Source organism: Falco peregrinus, chromosome 6, assembly GCF_023634155.1.
Source record: "Falco peregrinus isolate bFalPer1 chromosome 6, bFalPer1.pri, whole genome shotgun sequence".
Classification (NCBI taxonomy): domain Eukaryota; kingdom Metazoa; phylum Chordata; class Aves; order Falconiformes; family Falconidae; genus Falco; species Falco peregrinus.
Window position 1 is genome coordinate 2780706 of NC_073726.1, and position 20943 is coordinate 2801648.

Below are 20943 nucleotides of genomic sequence, written 5' to 3' on the forward strand. Positions count from 1 at the left end.
TTTTAACTTCTTCTAAGAACTGTTTTCCCACCAGTTCTTTATTTTACCAGTCTTGCTAAACTTCTCTAAAGTTGTAGAGCATTGTAAAAAAATTTCAAAAGGATTAAGGAACTTATTAAGTAAAATAAGAACAACAGCAAATATTGACATTAATGCTTTGTCATAACAGAAGAACATGAGTGCCCTCTAGTTCTCTTAGAAAAACCTAAAAAATATGATCAATTTGAAAATACAATTTTACCTTAATGTCTTCTTGGAAAGTAATTTTATTAAAATAATTATTTTCAAGAAAGAAGTAAAGAAATAAAGAACTAGAAATAAAATGAGCATAAGCAATAGCATTAGTTTTGAAAAAAATCTAGAAGTAATTGCCAAGGTGTATGCTAATGGACACATTACTAGATATTAGGATATTGCAGAACTTCTCATTAATAGTATAGCATCATGCAAAAAGTTGCATCCTAATATTTGTACTTCCCTCTGCTGTCACCGTCATCCATGTCCCCCCCGCCCCCCAAAGGCTACTAGCATTGAATACTATCCGGTTATAGTATCATATTATAGTATCAGATTATGTGTGTCTTTTATGTTCCTATATTATTCTTTATGCTAAGGATCTGTTTTGTGCTTTCTGGTGTTGCAGCAGCATGTTTTGATTGCTGTCTGCGTGAATTATAATTATTATAATTTACTTTGCAACTACTGTATCAGACATGATGGTGAGATTATGATGTGTCTTCATAAACATTTCAGAATAAATATTGTAAAATAGGGCTGGCATATAGTATTAAATATATTTTAGGAATTTGGTTTAAGGAAAATTTGCAAAAGGATGCTTTTCACAAATCAGTAAGTTGTAGAGTCATCTCTAAAACATCAATAGGAAGGAGAAGGAAAATAAAATTTTGATACTGTTATTTCATCCTATTTAAACTTTTTCAACCATTTCCTTTAAAATTGAAACTTGTTTCTTGCTTGTTAGAAGAAATACGTGTCTTGTTTACCAATTCACTTAGGATAAACCAACTTTTTTACACAGAACAAGTGACAGAAAGGGGAAGCTGTATAGCATGCCATCAGTTTTGTGACTTGAAAGCTTACCTTCTGCTTATCTGTGTCACCTGTAACTTTCATGAGTGATATTAAGGAATGGAGGTGATGTTGTATTTTCTTGCAGTGGAATTCCTGGGAAGAAATGTGGAACAGTCATAGTCACAGCAGAGGAACTAGGTTGTTGCCGAGTAAGTGTGTGTTTATTGTTTATTATAAAATAAAATGAAAATTATTTTGTGATTTACACTGCACCAGATTGTCAGAGGTATAATGTATAAATTTGCATTTTGTGATATATGTAAGAAGTTATGATACGTCTTTCCTATCAGTTACTCTTAGTTTTAGACAGGAGAAAAAGGAAGAAGCCAAAAAAAATACAAAGCCATAAAGGTTTTGATTCTTAGATGGATTTTAAATTTATTTTTTGTTTTCTCAAGTATTTAATTACATTTTAATCTCTTGGTGTCCAATTTTTAACAATGATCCATTTGTTTCAGCCATGGAATTATATTTCCATTATGGAATATTGACATTACATGAACATCAAAGTATTTTGGATTTTTACCCTTATCATTAAAAGATTTTATGCTAATAGCAAGGAATTTATTTTAAAAATGTGAAACTAATATTTACTGGAAAAAATAGTAAGGTATTTCAAGGAATCACCATAAATGATGAGTTTAAACTGTAAAGAAAGTAAAGATTTCCATGGCCTGTTAGTGGCAGATGCCTACTTATTTAGTTGAAAACAGAAGAATATTGGGGGGTGGGAGGGCAGTGGGCGATTTGGCTGGTTAAGGGGAGAGACCTGGTGTGGTCATGACCTTCCCCAGTAGTTTCACTGCTCCTCCCTCTCCTGGGGTTCGTGGAGAAGCGGACTCGACAGAGGAAGAGGCTTAATGATCAGAAGACACCTGACAGTCAGGCCAGCTCAGTTGCTTCCCAGCATGGAATGAACTAGCAGCTATCTGTAAATCATAGGGAAACAGACTGGAAGAAAGAATAGCAAGTATGATAGGTATGGGGTGGGAAAGACTGGCTGGAATTTGAGAGGGGGGCAGTTTGTCAAAGCATGGTATGTATTGGATGGGGCTGTAGGGTGTATCTCTTGAAGAGTTTGCAATGGCAAGGTAGCAAATCTGAAATGAGGAAAGCAATAGTATCAGACATGATGGGAATGTACAGGGGATCTGGAGAGTACAAGATTAGATATATAAAGCTACAACAATACCTTGAGGCTTGAAAAGATTTGTTTCTGGGGCTTAGTTTTTGTAATTTGATGGTGTTGAGGAAGTAATGCTTTGCCTTATGTATAACTTCTAACTTTTATACCATGTCATTAAGTGGTTAATTTTTTTCTACATAGACAATAGTCATGTTTCGCTTTTTACTAATATAACCAATAGCTAATCTGTTTAGGCCTTATTTCCTTAAGTTTATTACATATTTGAAGTAAAAAGAAGTCCTTAATTTTGTACCTTATTTCCAACTTAGTCAATTTTGTATTATTTCTCTGCTAAAGTGGTATATTTGAATAGCACACAGGTTCCAATCTTATTTACGTTTTCCCGGCAACCTGCCAATCCTGCACAGCTAACGTTAATATGGTGCGCCAACCCAGTCTCATTGAACTGCCATTTAGCAGTAGGAAATTCCCATGTTACTGGTATAAATGAATAAGTATGATCATAGAATATGCCTGTCTTTCCCCTCTGTTTTACATTGGCTTAAACTTTTGTACGTAGTACATGATCAGAATGTTCACACCTTTATCAGATGACAAAATGGATGCATCATTTATTGCTTTCCTGCACAAATCGTACTTCTACATTTCTTAAGAAGTTAAGCTCCTACCATTCTTAAGAGGTGTTTGCCATCACCCCAAGCATTTGTTAGTTACCTTAAAAAAGACTAAAGACAATATTTTCCTGATACTCTGGGTTTGTCTTCCAAGACCAGTATTTGTATCTAAGTTGTAACAAACATATTTAGAAGTGACAAATATGTTATTAAATCTGTAATCAGAAAACTTGGGGGGGGGGGATTTTTTTCTTTCCCTTTTAATGAAGACAAATACTAGGTGCCTTCCAGGGCCTTCATGTTCTTCCAGATTCACCCCACTCAAATTTTACATATATGATGACTAGTTCAAAATCACTGAGGAGAGCTTAGAAATTATTTGGGACTCAATCTCTCTCTCCTGCATTCTCTGTCATGTTCCTTCATGTGCATACTCTCCCACACAGCCTCTTGCACTACCTCATCAGCTGTCACATACTTCCTCTGTGATATTTTCCTACCTAAGTTTATGTAGTATTTGGGTTAATTGTTATCTGACGTTCTGAGATTTTTTGCTAAACTTTTATAGCTCATGTTCAAAATGACAAAGATTTTTAGTATTGCTGAATTGCTGAGGTTGGAAGAGACCTTGGGAGATCGTCTAGGTCAACCCTTCTGCTCTTCTTAGATGATGCCATCATGTTTTGAGTATGTGCAAGCAGAAAGTCTCTGTTACAGTGTTTTGCCACATTCGCAGTGATTTTTTTTCTTTTATTTAAATGGAATTTCCTGTATTTCAATTTGTGGCTATTACCACTTGTTCTTCCACTATATACCCCTAAGCAGAGTCTGTGTACTGCCTCTCATCAGATATTTATACACATTTATAAGATGCCCCTGAGTCTTCTCTTCTCCAGGCTAAATAATTCCATCGCTCAGCCTCTCCTCATATGAGAGATGGTCCAATCCCTTAATCATTTCACTGACCCTTTTTCTGGAATCATTCCAGCATGTCCACGTCTTTCTTGTACTGGGGAGCCCAGAACTGAATACAGCACTCCAGGAGTGGCCTCACCAGTCCTGAATCACTTTCTCCAACTTTTTTTCAGCACGCATTGTAACGCAGCCCAGGAGGCTATTGGTCTTCTTTGCTGCCAAGGGAACATTGGACAACTTGGTGTCCACCAAGACCTCCAGTCCTCTTTTGCAAAGCTGCTTTCCACTTTTTTGGCCTGCAGTCTGTACTGGTGCATGGGGTTATTCCCCTCCAAGTGCAGTATTTGGCATTTCCCTCAGCTGAACTCCGTGAGGTACATGTTGGTTAGGTTTTCCAGCCTGTACAGGTGCCTTTAAATGGCAGCACAACCATCATCTGGTGTATAAGTGGCTCCTTCTAGTTTTGTATTGTTTGCAAACTTTCTGAGGATCTATTCTGTCCTATCATACAGGTCATTAATGAAGCTGTTTGATATTATTGGCCCCATTTTTGACACCTGGGATGCACCACTAGTGACTGGCCTCCAGCTGGACTTTGTGCCACTGATCTTGACCCTTTGAAGCCAGAGGTTCAGCCAGTTTTCAGTCTACCTCACTGTCCAGTTATCAAATCTGTAATTCTGTCAGTTTGTGAACAAGGATATTCTAGGAGACAGTGTCTAAGGCCATGCTAAGGTAAAGAATAAACAACATCCACTAGTCTCCCCTCATCTACTGAGCCATGCATTTCATACGGGAAAGCTTCAGGTTGATCAGGCATGAATTTCCCCTTTGTAAATCCACAACGATGGCTCTCAGCCACATTCTTGCCTGTCATGTGTTTGGAAATATTTTCCAGGATTATTTGCTCTATCATCTTCTCAGACATTGAGAAAAGACTGGCCTGGATCCTCTTCCTTGCCCTTTCTCAAAGACAGGAGTGACACTTGCTCTCTCCCAGTCCTCAGGAACCTCCCCTGAACATCATGACTTTCCAAAGATAATCGAAAGTGGCCTCACAGTGACGTTGGCCAACTACATCAGGACTCACAGGTGCATTCTATCAGGTCCTATGGACTTCTGTATGTCCAGTCTGTTTAAATGTTTCCTTACCTGGTCCTCCTATACCAAGGGCAAGTCATCCTTGTTCCAGACTTCCTCAGGTGTGGGTCTCAGGTGCCCAAGATTCTTGAAGGCAAATCTTACCTGTGAAGACCAAAAGACAGAAGGCTATGAGAAACACAGACTTTTCCATGTCCTCTGTCACATGGTCCCCTTCCCCACTCAGTGGTGAGCCCATGTTTTTCCTAGTCTCCCTCTTGCTGCTGTTACATCTGTAGACCTGTATAAACAGTCTTCCCAGCAGACCCCACCCCAGCTAGCTGGTGAGTCTGCAGGTTTATCTTTGCATTTATAATCCTTCTCACATTCTTACCTCTTCACAAAGAGGTGATCATGTGTGACTAGCAGTTTGCCTGACAACAGCAAAGAAACTTTTCTCCTTATTTGTCATCAGAATGGGTGTTATTTGGTATCTTCCAGGCTCATTTTCTTAAAGCTTCTAGACTCTTAATAGCAAGCTGCTAAGCCATTTGCTTTACAGACAGCAGGAGCAGACAACTGCAGGTTTAAGTCACTGAAGGAACAAGTCTTGGTTGTGTTTCACTGGAGTTTTTAAAATTAGTTCTAATATGCGTTCCTTGCCTGTGCATCTACTTCCCTCAAAATGCAATTTTAGATATCAGAAAATACTAGAAAAATCCTGAGGCATTTAGCATAGAAATCTATCCTTCCTTTGCAGACCCCTACAAAGGAATTCTTGGTTGCAGCAGTTCAAACTGCACTATAAGGGCATTGCAGGAATGCAAATATGTAGAGGGCATCTAGAAGGCAGATACCCTCATTTATTTTGTTTTCTTTTTGTATGGCTGTTAGTCAATGATTTTAATTCTTTTTTAGTGTAGTAAACTGCATGCTGTATGTAATTTTTCTGTATTACCCATTTCAGGATTCAGTTTTAATGCAATTTTGTGCGAACAAACTAGACAAGAAGGACTTCTTTGGGAAATCAGATCCTTTCCTTGTATTTCATCGAAGCAATGAAGATGGCAGGTAAGGTGCCTGTTAAGTATTTCTGCTGCTAAACAGTAGGCAACTTAGTTATTTGCAGATGGTAAAATAGATTTCATTTTTTTTAATATTTGTCAGATTAAGCTGTGTTTCTTTTATGTTTGTTGGATTTAAGTATATCATGTTATGCAGTATAGGGATAAAACTATTGTAACAGATAGATCAAATATGGCAACTAAAGGTTTTAAGAGTGGAATGTATGATAAATATAGAGCACGATGAAAGTTAATTATAATAATAGTTAAATAGTGTTACCTTTGCTAAGATACAGTATGCCTTTAAATTAAATGGAACTCTCAGAGAAAATAGCTGCAGAATATGCTAATTCTCAGAAATTGTTTTAGATAAAAACATTTCATACTGCAAATTTGGAAATACCTTTCATATTTTTGACAAAGTTGTAGAAAATAGATTAAAAAAATACCTTAAATAGATGATTTTTTTAAAATATATTTTTTTACAAGTGGCTGTTTGCTGCATTCATACTTTAATTTGTTAAAATAGGTTTATCACTCTTAGTCTGCTCCTAAGACTTGACATACTAACTTCTGGTCAACATACTACTTCTGTGGCAGTCTACTGGTACATTAAGTTTTCTTGGAAACCGATAAGCCTCACATATAACACGGTATCAAACCAAAGGCTAGACTTGTAGGATACTACTTGTTTCAGTAGCTCAGCTGGCACAGTTAACATAAACCTGTATATAGGTATATGTGTGTCTGTTTCCTGCTCTTTTCCTCTTGGAGGAAGACTGTAGGAACAGTTTCCTGAATATAAGCTGAGTATCGTAAATTGCAAGCCCGGAGGAGTTACAGCTCCTTTGCGAGTGGCATTATGGTCATAAGTGGAATTTCTCTGGGCATTACTGGGAGTGGTGCTATATGCTGTTTCTCTTTGCCTTGTCATGCTTCTCTGCTTCCTTCCCGGAGGTGAGTGTTGAGCCACTGATTCTTTATTGCTCTCCTGAATACTCTCCTCCAACAGGAGGTTCAGGCAGTACCTCTGCACCCATGGGCAAAAGGATGCTCCCTTTTCTGTCTTTTAGCTTCAGGCATGTCTTCTGAATCATAGCCAGGATTAAAACATAGGCCTTTGGAACATAAGGAAGGTATTCCCTCAAAGGACAACTTTAGTTATGTCTGTATGTAGAATTTCAGTAGTGATTTCACCAGTGACCTTGCCTCCTATTTTCTTTTGAACAATTCAGTCCCCAAGATGAGGATTCAAAAGAATTATTTTAATCTTGCATCATTTAGAGAAGCAAAATGCATTAAAACAATTTATTGTATTTCACCTGACAGAAGGTGATCATGTTATCTCACAGAGGCTTATATGTTTTACCTGAGGCAGCCCCAGTTAAAATCTCATAAACATAAAATGGGGAAGAAGAATCAGAAAGCCATGGCTTCCTTGGCTCAGTTTCTTAACCACTAAGCAGAAGTCAAATCCTTACCAGACCATTTTCTTTCTGGTGACTGATTCCTGGCTGTACAAGGCCTGTTTAAACAAGTGGGATGGAGACTGCTCTTGCCTAACTCACTAAATGGTTGTAATTCTTGTTGAAGTTTTGGGTAAAAATGTTTTAGGCTTACAGTTGTTTAGCACCCGAGTCTGTAATCTCTCTCAAACAGGTCTGTCCTCTTCAGTTGTCCCTTCTCTTTGATTTCACTGCATTTCTTTTTTTCTTATCTGAAATTTGACTTGGACATTGTATGAGTGAATACATATTACAGCTCATTTGATTCCATGTTTGATGACACAAAAGAAGTAAATAAATACAAATTATATCTTTTTTATTACAGTTTTACAATCTGCCACAAAACAGAAGTCATAAAAAATACATTAAATCCGGTGTGGCAGGCATTCAAGATTTCTGTCAGAGCACTGTGTAATGGAGACTATGACCGGTAAGCTATAGGTTAAGCTTTCTTAGCTTAACCTTTTTTTCTCCTTACCTCATGTATTCTTTCATATGTAAGTTTTTCTATGCAATTCAGTTCCTGATGTTATTTAGGTTATTTAATCAGCATTTTGAAAGGATAGTGTGTATTCAAAACTATTCATCACATTAGAGAATTTAGGAAAATAAAGTCAATATGGTAAATCTGTAGAAAAAGTTAGTGGTGATTTCTGGAAAAAAAGTTCTTTGGTCTCTCTGGTGTGATTAAGAAACGGTTACAAAGAAAAGACCAATTTGAATAATGGCCACTGTTACTAGTGTGCACAAGTATTTTTTAATAATGTTTCAGTGGAGGACAATAACGATGTGTCTTCCTTGCATGACATTGTAATGTCAGAGGATGCTGATTAAGTAGATGAGAAGCACAGAAGTTAATCATCATCTCTTCAGATTTGAAGCTTTCAGTGATCCCAGGCAGAAGGATCCATCTTAGGAAAACATGGTAATAATACCATGTTTTTAACCAATATTTTACCAATAATAACAAACAAATTAGTTGAGGAACAATGGATATTTTTAGATTCCTTAAAAATGGATGTTAACTTCTAATAATATCAACAGGAAAAATGTTTAACTTCCTGTTGATGACTTCTTGTTGTCACCATTCATGTTTTTGAAATGCATTTAGCTCTTGCTGTTATTATTAAGTACCCAGTTAAATGTCTGGTAGTTTCTCTCTTCTTCCTGGAATCTGGAGTACTGGAGTTATTTTAGTAAGACTCTGAAGAAGTACAGATTTATCAATTAGTCATAATACTTTTAGCAGTGTATAGTGTAATACTTAGTTTAAAAACGTGAAGGAAATATATGAAGACTAGACTAAAAATATGCATAATACGTAAGCTGAATGTAGTAGATAGATGGATAGATGTGCTAAGGTTCGATTCAGCTTCACAGAGACTGTGGAAACTAGAGAGATGCAAAATGTACTGGTCTGGGTATTTCGAAGGCAAAAGGTCAGAAGTCTGGTTTGAATGCCTTTAACCCCTAAACATCTGTTTTATTTTATCACGTTGAGATCGGTATGATCATATCTTGTTATATTATATAACAGATATGAAAATATATAAGATACTTTATCTTACTGATTAAAATAAGAAGTAGTTTAGTATTGCATTTGTCTAACCATGTTCCCATCAGGAGAAGCTAAATCCTTTGCTGAAATATATTGCTGCTTGTAGGGAAATTAACTAAGAGTTTGCTCAAATTGATCATTTTCCCACGAGTGTGTCTTTGAAACAATCTTCAGTTTGGAATTTAAGTAGTTACTTTTCTACCTCAATTTTTGTTTTCAGCTTCCATGTACATGATTACCATCCATTCACATACATTTTATGTTACCGTAGTACATGATTTTGCCATGTCATAACTATTGCATTTCTTTATCAGGCTGATGATAGACAAAATTCATTTTATGTGTACACTAAAATTATTTTAATTGGTTACCATGAAAGCCTAGTCTTCTGGGGAGGCATTTCTTGAACTTTTAATTTACTAGCTAATGCCAGGGGATAAACAAACCAACTCTTGAATCAACTGACTGAAACTCAGTAGTCAATATGAAGAAGCAGGAGAGTAAGAAGTGCTTATATTCACTAAGCTAAGCAGAATGCTTTCACATTAGTAGACTTAAAAATCTGTCTTTATAAGTCGCTTATTAAAAGGTCAAAAGCTAATTGACTTGTGATTTCTTTTTTTTGTCTGGGGAAAGTTGTATTTTTTTATGATTTTTCAGGGGAATGGCCATTTTTCTATCTTTCCTACCAGATCTTAGCTGCTTTATTTGATCTGTGAAACTCTTACAGTACTTGATGTTGTGTTCCATCAAACTAAAGGAAAAAGGGTTCTCCTACGTTGCTGACACTCTCCTTGTGAAGTACTTGACGTCAGCCATGTTGGTTATTCTTCCAATTAGGCACAATAGAAATACAGCAAATTCATAAGTTCATTCTAATAAAATAGAATTTTTAACTTGTATATGGGTTCATGTCCATAGTGCATAAGCCTAACGGTGCTCATGAAGCTAGTCTCTGGATGCTGCACTGTTTATCATATTAAAGAAAAAATGTTTTCATAATAATTTCAAAAGATATTATGGTAGAGGCATTTTGAAATAATTGTGGCATTCCAAAAGAGAATTAAAAAGTGTAATAGCATGCCTCGAATTATTGTGTAACTACTGTTTTCTCATGTTGATTCTACTTTGAATGCTTTTAAGATAATGTGCTCAGTGAATGCCTTAGGAATTTAAAGGCTCTATGGAACTACATAATCCTGCCTACATGTTTCAGATTAAGAAATACTTGTTAGCTGCCATATTTATTCAAATTAGTGTCTGCTTATAGTCCAGAAAAAGCATCCAGAGACTGGGGAAGTTTGTTTGAAAAATTTTCTTTCTAAAGGTGAGGATTAGATTCCTAAAGTCAGCATGGTAATACACAGAAACACAAACCCCAGAAGTCTCTTTCAGATAATGACAGTCTCACAGATCAAATTTTGGTGCTCTGGGTTTTGTGATAGATAGGAATAATATTATTAGTAGGAATATATCACAGTAAACATTCATTCTGGTTTCAGGGAGATTAAATCTTCAGTTAGTGTATGCTTGAGTGAGCTCTATCACTTTTCCATTGTGAAAAGGCCAGGATTTCCTTAATTTTTCTCAAACTATATAATCATACAGTATGCTTTCAGCCGTCACAGGGATGGGATTTCAGTACTACAGTAGTACTTGGTATCTCTAGTATTTTTGTTCTTTCATTCTTTTAATATGAGCTCTCAAATAGCACTTACACACAGTTATTTTATGCATAAAAGTTTTAAGACTGAGATACCCTAAACCCCAACATTCTCTAACCTTGATTTCTTTGTAAATTAGATCTTTTAAAAACTAAAATAGAGAACCCATCCTCTAAACTGTCCTTTTAAGATAAAATAGCAGTTTAGAGAGAGCAAAATATCAGTGTGTGAAGATTTGAAAGGCCTTTTAATAGGTTGCATGTCATGCAAAATAGGTAAAACTCAAGGTCTGTGATCAATCTTTTTAATTTGAAATAAATTTCAGAAGAGAGGAGCTGTATTCAGGGAAGAATTGTTCTTGTTGAAGTTGTATGTCTGAAGATCATTCTCAGTAATTTATCTTGATAATCTTAAGGATTTATCTTATAATTCATGTTTTCTCGCTGAGATGATTTGGTTATTTGAACACAGAATCATAAGACAATTAAAAACTTAAGTCCCACTAAACCTTATGTAAATCTAAACTTACTAGCATGTCCTGTCTATCTTAACAATAACAGGTTTTGAAACTTGGAAATAAAATAATGGGTCTCTAGGGAAAAAGCTCTGTGATACTGCTTTTTTTACTAAATTGCATGTGGTCTCCTTTCAAGGGTCAAATACTTGGTGGGATAAAGTATGTTTGGACTCAAGAAAACTTCATTCCACAGAACAGCTTTCACTTTAAACAGTTTTCATTCTAAGGTAACTTAACCACAAACTGAAATTCCACAAGAGGGATGAAATGTTACAAATGGTGTGGTCAGAGCCATTAAATCCGAGTCAGAAAGAGAAACTTCCAGGCAAAGCAACTCCTTCTGTGCCTATATTGGAATATCACATTAAAAATGTGAAAAACATCTAGGCGTGAATTTGTTCTGTGGAAGCAAATTATAAAGCAATTGCTTGGATTCCTATCCCCTCTATTAGTAACACAGACCTGATGACTTAATTTCATGTGAAACTGTTCTGAAGAATAACAGTAAGCAAGTAGTTTCTTAAAATATAAGAAGTCTGGAGGTGTTATTTTTTCTGTTCCATTTTCGTGCATTTTAGGCTGGATAGGATTCATTATTACTGATTGTTTAATTTACATATATGTACACTCTGTAGTAAAAGGAGATAAATAAAACAGTATGCTATCTCTGTCGTGATATGTTTCCTGTTTCATTAATGATGTTGATGACAGTACGCTCTATAGTATTTACATCTTAAGAAATCCACTACTCAAGTAAGTATGTAAAATAAGATTGATCTTGTGCATGGGAGACTTTTATTTTCTACATTCGTCTGTTTCCCAGTCATCGCTGAAGCAAGAACAGTTAGAGCCGTCCTCAGAGGTTCCCTTTACTCATAAGAAAACAGTTCATTTCCATATTCATCTTCCATTTGTAGCTTTTATATGTGTAATAGAGTCATAGAACAGTTTGGGTTGGAAAGGACTTTTAAAGATCATCTAGTCCAACGCCCCAGCTGTGGACAGGGACACCTTCCACCAGACCAGGCTGCTCAAAGCCCCATCCAGCCTGGCCTTGACACTTCCAGGAGCTTCCACAGCTTCTCTGGGCAACCTGTGCCAGTGTCTCGCTATCCTCGTTGTAAAAACTTTCCCTGATGTCCAGTCTGAAACTACCCTCCTTCAATTTAAAACCGTTTCCCCTTGTCCTGTCACCACAGGCTGTGCTAAAAAGTCTCCATCTCGTAAGCCCCCTTTATTGAAATGACACAGTAGGGTCTCCCCGGAGCCTTCTCTTCTCCAGGTTGAACTACCCCAGCCCTCTGAGCCTTTCTTCATAAGAGAGGTACAGTCTTGTAAACGTGAAGTACTGCATAGGAGGTACATGACCTTGTTTTTTGGATCATACGTTTAGTTAAAACTGTTCCCGTATCATGTCTTAGTTTCCAGATTCACACATGCGCTGGTTTTGGCTGGGGTCGAGTTAATTTCCTTCATAGTAGCCAGTATGGGGCTGTACTTTGCATTTGTGCTGGAAGCAGTGTTGATAACGCAGGGATGTTTTAGTTATTGCTGACGCCTTTTTCTGCCCCTCACCCCGCGCCAGCAGGGAGTAGGCTGGGGATGCACAAAGAGTTGGAAGGGGACCCAGCCAGGACAGCTGGCCCCAGCTGACCTAAGGGGTAGCCCAGACCATATGACATCATGCTCAGCAATAAAACTGGGGGGAAGGCTGGCCAGGGGGCCACTGCTTGAGGACTGGCTGAGCATCGGTTGGTGGCGAGCAATTGTTTTCATTTGCATCACTTGTGTTTCTTGGGGTTTATTTCTCTCTGTTAATTTCTTTTCAGTATGATTTAGCATTATTATTATTTTATTTTATTTGAATTATTAAACCGTTTCTATCTCAACCCATGAGTTTTCTCACTTTTACCCTTCCCGTTCTCTTCCCCCCAATCCTGCTGGGTGGGGAGTGAGCGAGTAGCTGTGTGGTGCTTAGTTGCTGGCTGGGGTTAAACCGCAACACAGTAGCCAGTTGCAGATTCATCAGAAGGGCTCAAGAAACTGTATGAATCCATTATATACATAACATTTTTCATGAGGTGCTTCCCTGAAAATTTGCTAGTTACTGTTTTATACTGTGAAAAAATATTATAGATCCATGTATTATTTTGTCTGTATAATAATCTACTAGTTTGGCTTTCAATTCTGATTAAAAGGAAATTATAGTTAGTTTTCCTATTGAAAAACTGTTTGCACTAAGTACTTGTGTCTTGGCAGACTTCAACATTTTGTTACCCAGCTTGCCCAACAGCTCACTAAGAGGTGGGTGAGTATTCCCACAGTGTCCAGGGCAATCTGTCAGTTTGGGAAGCCTGGTACCCAAAGCCTGCCTCTGTCATGTTCCCTCCCACACCCCACAATCTGCTTGTCTCATTTCATTCTAGGAAGTCAGAATCATGGTTATGTTGTATAATCTGATGGTTATTTAGGGTAGCCTGATGAAAGAACTAAGCAACTCTCTCAATGACTTTGTAAGAATTAAATAAATAAATAAATAAAAATGCTGTGATTTCTGTCCTCTTTGGTCAGTTAACCAAGCAGCTGCAGCCTCTGTTGAGAGCTGGGGGGAGTTTAAGAGTGGAAGGGTGCAGTCTTTAAGGAACTATAAATTCTTTCATCTGCAGCCACAGCCATGGCCTTCACAAAATCTTGGGTGATCCCACACAGGTTTCATTTTTCATCACTGCACAATGTTTAGAAGGGGCTAATACTGTCTACCGTATTGAAGTTTGATTGTGTTCTGGAGTAGCTATTTTCATTTAAGAACCAAAAATATGGAGTAGAATTCCTTTCTGCTTTAAATGTGCTTTACTTCGTAGTGTGAACGTTGCTTTTACTCTCTACTGTGCTGCTTAATAATTTTGTTTTACAAAGGCCCTCTCAAACTCTGCATGCTTCTTCTCAAATATGGATGTATTACTTTTTTCTGTAAGATGTTATTACCCCGCAGCAGATACCCTTTTCCAGATAATAGAATATACCAAAGAAAGCTTCACAATAATTTCCAGTTCATTAATGTTCTTAAAAACCTTGATAATACTTTCAAGGTTTAAAGATTCTTTATAAAAAACACAGAAAATTCAGAGCATCAGCAGGTTAAAATATAGTGGTTAAACTTCCAATGTGTTTAATTGTTTCCTTAGCTTCCACTCTATTTTACTATTAATACATGAAAATATGTAGGGTAACCTGAGTGACTTGCTATTTTCTGCCACATGAGAAATGACTGGAAAATTCTGCCTTCTGGATTTGGCACAACTGATGCACCCATATGCTATTAAAATGCAAGAATTAAATGCGGACCTGGTACATTTTAATATATATTTTAATAGGCTTGTATTGCTTTGTTGTTTATTTTTTTAGGACAATTAAAGTCGAGGTGTATGATTGGGATAGAGATGGAAGGTAAGACATTAAATCTATTGTTAAACCTGAGGGTTATCCATGCATATTTATATATGTGTTTTGAAATGTGTAGATATACAGGGCCAGAACAGGTCTGGAGAATGGTATTTATCAGTATTCAGAGGCACAGATACTGAAAAAAAAGTATTGCTATCATTCTGTTTTATTTTGCAGTTGTGGTAAATGCTGATGTATTAGCCTATTTCAAACATGATGTGTGCATGTTGATACATGGAAGAAGCAAGATAGTCTGCTTTGTGATCTGCAAAATCAGTCTTGTGAACTTCATGTCATCAGTTATTGTACGTGTATGAAGAGAGGCAAAATCCATTTTATAATTTACTTTCCTTTGCTTAAAACACTGCTTGATAAACCATTGCTTTTCAAATATGATAAAATGCATGACCCTGTAATTGCTACTTCATGGTTGCCTAGATATTGCAATGTAGAAACTACCTATTATCATAATTTCACATTGGGTTTGAATGTTCATTTCCTTGCCTGTCTTCATCAAAACGTTGTTGTAAACTCTAGAGTTGGAAGACCTGGGTTTTAAATAGCTTGTTGCTAGAAAGAGAATGGTGGAACGTACATGGAATTTCTGTTGCTAAATTCAAGAGGAGCAATCTTACTATTCAAGCTTTCTGTCTGTAATGAGTGTACCTCTTTTCTGAAGAAATTAGCCTTTCAATTTGCCTTTATTTTGACAAAGAAAATAGAATTATTTTTTATCAGACTGGATTGATACTCCTTTTAAAATTATTTGAGCTTGTATCTTAATATTTTGGTTAGAAACTGTACTCATGAATCATGGTACTAGAACTTGTATGTAATATGTTGATCTCTCTTTATTTTTAAGTTGGTCTGTCTTAATTATTTCCTTTTGCTCTCAAATTATATTTTTATCTATATGGATATGCACATACATTTGTATTTTTAAAACAATATTATTACACAGTAATGTCTTTAATATTGCTAATGCAATTTGCTTCTAGTACTATAGCTAATGATATTGTGCTTCTGTGGCCCAACAGATCTTGTAATCATAATGGGCAAATTTATCCTGTTCTGCCATTCATTTCCTTGCTGACAAGGTCCAAAACCAGTTTCAGCTTTCTCAGCTTATACTTTTGTCTTTTTGGTTCCATCATGAAGCCTGGTGATTTATAAGCATTCTTATCATGCGCTTACCTTCTGTAAATACCTGCTAGTGTAAATTCATCCTTCTTGATTAGATATTCCCTGGAGAGACAAAATAACATTACCTGGTAATTAAAAATACAAGGATTGAAATTAACAAAGCCATGTTAACAAAAAAATCACTGCCTCACTATAATGATGAATTTCTATTAATGCCCTCTGTTCCTCACTTAGATTTGCTAGATCCTTAAAATCTGTGATATAGCTACACTTTTGTGTATAAACGACAATGTTTTTTTAAAGTAATCTAATAATGACAAAATATATTGCCAAGTTAAAGAAAATAGAATTGTATTTTTTTAATGTATCAAACCCCATGTGCCATCCTATTTCATCCAAAATCTGAAACTGAGGTATGATTAACAAGAAGAGAAAGAAATCTAACAAAGAATATTATGTAGCTGCAATTCTGAGTGAAATCTTCAATATACTGTGGAATTCAGGCAATCATTAGCCCCTAGATTGTCCCAAACAGTTTGAAAGATTATCTGCTTTTGCGCACAGCCCACTCTGAATAGCTATAAAACTAATATCTAAAAATCAAAAAGGGAAGGATAATATTTATACGTATTCCTTTTTATTCTAATTCTGTGATAATTTTTTTTGCCTTTTGCTTTCTACCTTTTCTGAATTTAGAAACAGCAGAACATGGACATATTGTATGTTAAATTCCTCATAAAGATGAGACAGCACTCATCTCATGTAACTTCAGACAACGTAAAAATCAGACAACTAGATTGAACTAATCATTTAAGCTACTTCAGTAGCTTACCGGGGAAAATGGTCTGATTGAATCCATCCTAACTGGAATAAATTGCCAGCTGGTGGTGCCTATGACTTAGTAGTGATGGTAGCAAGAACCTAAGTGCCTAATTTAACTTTGAAATTGTCAAATGTCTCTGAAGTGGATCCCTTTAAAGAATTAGTCTATCAATTTTTTGCACAATGTTCCTGTTTATATTAATTTCCATCTGCGATGGACTCTTTGTTTATAAGCAATTGTTATAGTTAGTAGCTGATCACCTCACTATGCTGAGTCTGTTAGCTCCAGAGATGTGCACACTGGGCAGAAACAACCTTTGAAAGATCATCAGAGAGCCTACTAGATAGCAAAGCAAGTTATACAGAGTATTGCAGGTTATTCTGCAATCAGTAAGGCAACGTTACTGTGCATATATACTTGATTTCTGAATCTTGACTTAATTTGACTCTGACTTCTTGAGTCTTGACTTAGAGGGTTTTTTTCCTTTTCCCCCATTCTGTGTTATCTATGCTTTGAAAAAACAGCTCCAGGGTACTTTCGATTGAGCTCTTACTGTCATATTAATGAATTACATTGTTAAGAGTAACTGTATATTCTTAGCTCTCATTTATTTTCCAACATGACAACTAAATTTTTCAACAATTTCTTGACTAAAAGCAATACAGGACTGTTTTAATATTAACACTACAAGTTATTAAACATTTCTTTGTCTCAAACCAGTTTTTGCACAAAAAATGTCAAAATACAAACCACTTGTTCTAATTGATACCTTCTATTGCTTCGAAAAGCTGTGCCAAACCCCCAAATATTTGATGGTATAAGAAGTTACAAAAGTAGTTTTTGTTACTTTGGACAAGCTGACTTGTGTGAAACAGAGTGACTGGGTTTTTTGTGTGGAGTGTCCTTATCAAGGAAGTACTTGCAGACAGGTCTTACAGAAGGAAAAATAAGGGGATGTGCAGCCTTACCTCAGCACATCAGCAGTACTCTGATGTTTTCATTTCTCCCTGAAGACTTTTTCACTAATTTCAGAGAAATTGTTACTTAGCATACATGATGCAAAAGCTATTTCACAGTCTTGATTTTTATGATCTGTTATGCAGAAGTGGGTTTCTTCTTGAATTTTAAAACTATAAATATTACCATGCTAACCTGGGGCCACCAAAACATTCATCTGAGAATCTAAACACTGATTGTAAGTCTCACATTCTAGGCTCTTTCACATTATTTCTTGTCCTCCATCTTCATCCTCCTTGTCCAGCTAGATAGTTGGATTTTAAATTAGTGCACTTTCCCCCTTACTCATCGACATATTTCTAGTGATGATTATCCTTTCCTCCATTGTTTTTTTCCCTTTAGATCACTCAAAAAATCAAAGTTAATACAATTCTGAAAGTGATGTTAACACTTAAAAGCATAGTGTCAAAAGTGGAAGATTTAGGAGGATGGGGTTCAAGTGATTATTTTATGTGCTAAAAGTCTCTGATTCAGTGTTCTGGTATCCCAGTCATGGACAAAAGTCTTCAAGTCTAATAATATTTGGTGTTAGGAAGGCAAAGACAATAACTTGGATTCTCAGTCTGGAGACTAATAAGATCCATTTGATGAAGTGTGATCATGAATACTGGGAGGGATCAGTGCCTTGTTTTTCTTAATGAGTTATACTTCTGGCAGAGGCAAATGTTGTCTGAATGGCACTCATCTTTCAGAGCCAACCTAGTGGAGGGATGTACCTCCATCTGAATACTGAGTGTTAAGTGTATAAGAACATTCAGGTTGATGGTCTTTTACATGCAGAGAACTCTGAGACTGGTTATATATGCTGGTACATTTTTAACGTGATTAGTCAGAGATTTGAATTATCTTTCTACCTCAGTTCTTGTCAGCCTTTGTATATTGCCACAAGGAAAGGAGGCCTTCCTTTGTCTTTTAGAATTAAAGAAATGATTACTTTTAAGCAGTACAGATATTTTTTTCCCCCAGAGACAGCCCTATCTGAAATTGCTTATGTTTCCTGTTTGCTACAGCATTTTTATAGGTAGCCACTGAGCTATTATTTGAATTTCTGCCTTTGAAATATACAAGCAGACTTGAAAATCTGAAGTAAGAATTGCGATGAAAGGGAAAGGTTCCTTTTTAACCAAGGTGCATTTTTCTCCAGTGCCATGGTTACCCAAGATTAAATACACCTTATATGCTACAGCCTATATAGAACTCAAGTTCCATAGCCTGTATGGATGGCTTCCTCTGTTCCCCTTATTAAAATACTCATTGCATTCTGGAGAGCTTTTAATCAAAAGAGATGATACCTCCAAAATACGTTTCTTCTTATGAAAATTCTTTGTCTGTCTCAGAAGCAATTTCTGCATCTCCTAACTGTAAGGGGACTGTTCCATGAGTGGTGGTCCCTTCTGAATCTGAGTAATCAGGAGTATCATCACCATATAGTATTTCCCAAGCTTCCTTAGGATGCTTTACTTATTTCATATGCGTTAGCATGATGACTGGAGCTTTTAATTGTTTGGTTTACATATTTTGTGAATTCATGCTGGTTTCAGAAACTGAGGTTTATATTTGGAGTTTGATTTTTTTCATTTCATTTCAGTGTGAATAAACCAAAAAAGAAATACCATGTTGCTGTGGATTGTTTCCACTTTTCATCTTCTTGCAACATTCAAATATATTTAAATTTGCTTTTAATGTTTATAGCTTAGTTAGAAGTGTGCTGTATTTCTTAAAAAACAGATTTACAAGTAACAAAGTGATGAAACTTCGGCTTTCTATTCTAGTTTACCACTGGAGGGAAGGTAAAACTGTTTCATAGCTCACAGATGTGGAGTCAGAGTGTAGAGGAGATACAATGCTTTGTAGAGGGAACAACTGTGAGAACGGAGGGAGATGAGGCAGTGGGGAATGGGAAGTGGAGCAGCAGTGAGGAAAGTTTGTCTGGGAAAAGTGGAGAATGTGAGCAGGTCTTGTGACGGCTGGGAGTTGTGTAGTCAGCCGTTAGGCATTCAACCCTGTGGTTGCTTCCATTCCAGGTACTTGTCTGAGATAGGAACCTGCAGTTCAGTCACTTCTGGCAGCCCTGTGGTTTCTGTGCCCTAGCTCCTTGACTCCAGCCACCTATCTCAAAGATGCTTCATCCACTACGCTCCCTATGGCCACCCTGCTCACAGTGGGTCCTTGGCAGCATGCCTTCCCCTGCTTAAGAGTTGACAAAACAATTCTGAAAACACGGGTGACAGCACAAGAATGTCGAAAGTATTTTTGGAGCAGAAATAGAAATTAGGAAGGGGACACTTGATAACCACTGCTTTAGTGTTTGGTTAAGATCTGCTTTCCAATGGTGTCTAATACCTTAAGCTGTGTAGCCCCAGTGATTGCTTTTCTCCTCCCAGATGGGAAGACATAGCAGCTGAAATAAGCTTTGGGTCTGCCCATAAAAGTACCACTCAATGTCACATTGTACAAATTGGTAGGACTCGTCTTTTCTGGTTCAAGTTACTCCTTTCACACTTTTAATACCTCCCTTTCTCTCACATAGTCTCGCACACAGTTCAGAGTCTGTGATGCTAGTGGTCATGCAGGGAGAAAACCATGATAGTCTTTGATGGCCCACTCTGGTTTTTCGGATTCTGTAAGCTTACACAGGGGTCAGATCACTGATTTATAGTCTAGTCCTCAGTGGTTACTAAGTGGTACAGCTAAGTTAAGCAGAAGCCATCAGAAAAATTTAAGTTGATACTCTTAATCTCTAAGTTTTTATTGCTAATAGAGTGAACACACAGCAGAGGGGGAAATAAAGATTTTAAAGCAAATTATATCTTTTGCCATTGCTTCTTTTTTGGGTATCAGTTCATATTGGCTGTGCTTCTCCTTTTCATAAATATATGTAATACATGTTTAAATTACTAACTGCTGTGCATTTGATTTGAAACCTTTTTTTATACAGCCATGATTTCATCGGGGAATTCACAACAAGTTACAGAGAGTTGTCAAGAGGGCAATCTCAGTTCAACGTATATGAGGTAAGTATTGCGAGTTTTTGCTCACTTTCAAGTATTGCGAGTTTTTGCTCACTTTCAGGAAATAAAAGGAGAACACTTCTAATGTTTTCTTGGCAAACTGGTCAAATCTGCACAGTGCTTGTGAAAATAAAACTTTGAAATTGTTTCACATTTCTCCTTTTAGAAAGAAGAACAGAGAATCTAAAAGTGTTGCTTCATAAAAAGATATAAAGTGGGTATGTGTGCATGTGCATGCACACTGGGCTGTGATAGGGCAAGAAGAGCACTTCAAGCAGCTGGGTTGGTATGACATAACTTGGAGTAAATAGTGGGTTACCCCCGTTTGTGTAGGAACAATTTGTCATTT

The 20943-nt window shown here is 36.7% G+C and overlaps 1 protein-coding gene across 5 annotated transcripts in view; it reads left to right on the plus strand.

The window, feature by feature from the left end:
- CPNE8 (copine 8) overlaps positions 1 to 20943 on the plus strand; it is a 110004-nt gene that overhangs the window by 45749 nt on the left and 43312 nt on the right. For 3 of the 5 annotated variants that reach the window (XM_055807798.1, XM_055807796.1, XM_027793764.2), the window contains 5 exons: positions 1178 to 1241; positions 5816 to 5919; positions 7743 to 7847; positions 14562 to 14603; positions 20522 to 20597. In XM_055807798.1, the coding sequence (XP_055663773.1) occupies positions 1178 to 1241; positions 5816 to 5919; positions 7743 to 7847; positions 14562 to 14603; positions 20522 to 20597 (391 nt within the window). The other 2 variants (XM_055807799.1, XM_055807800.1) reach the window with 2 other exon arrangements.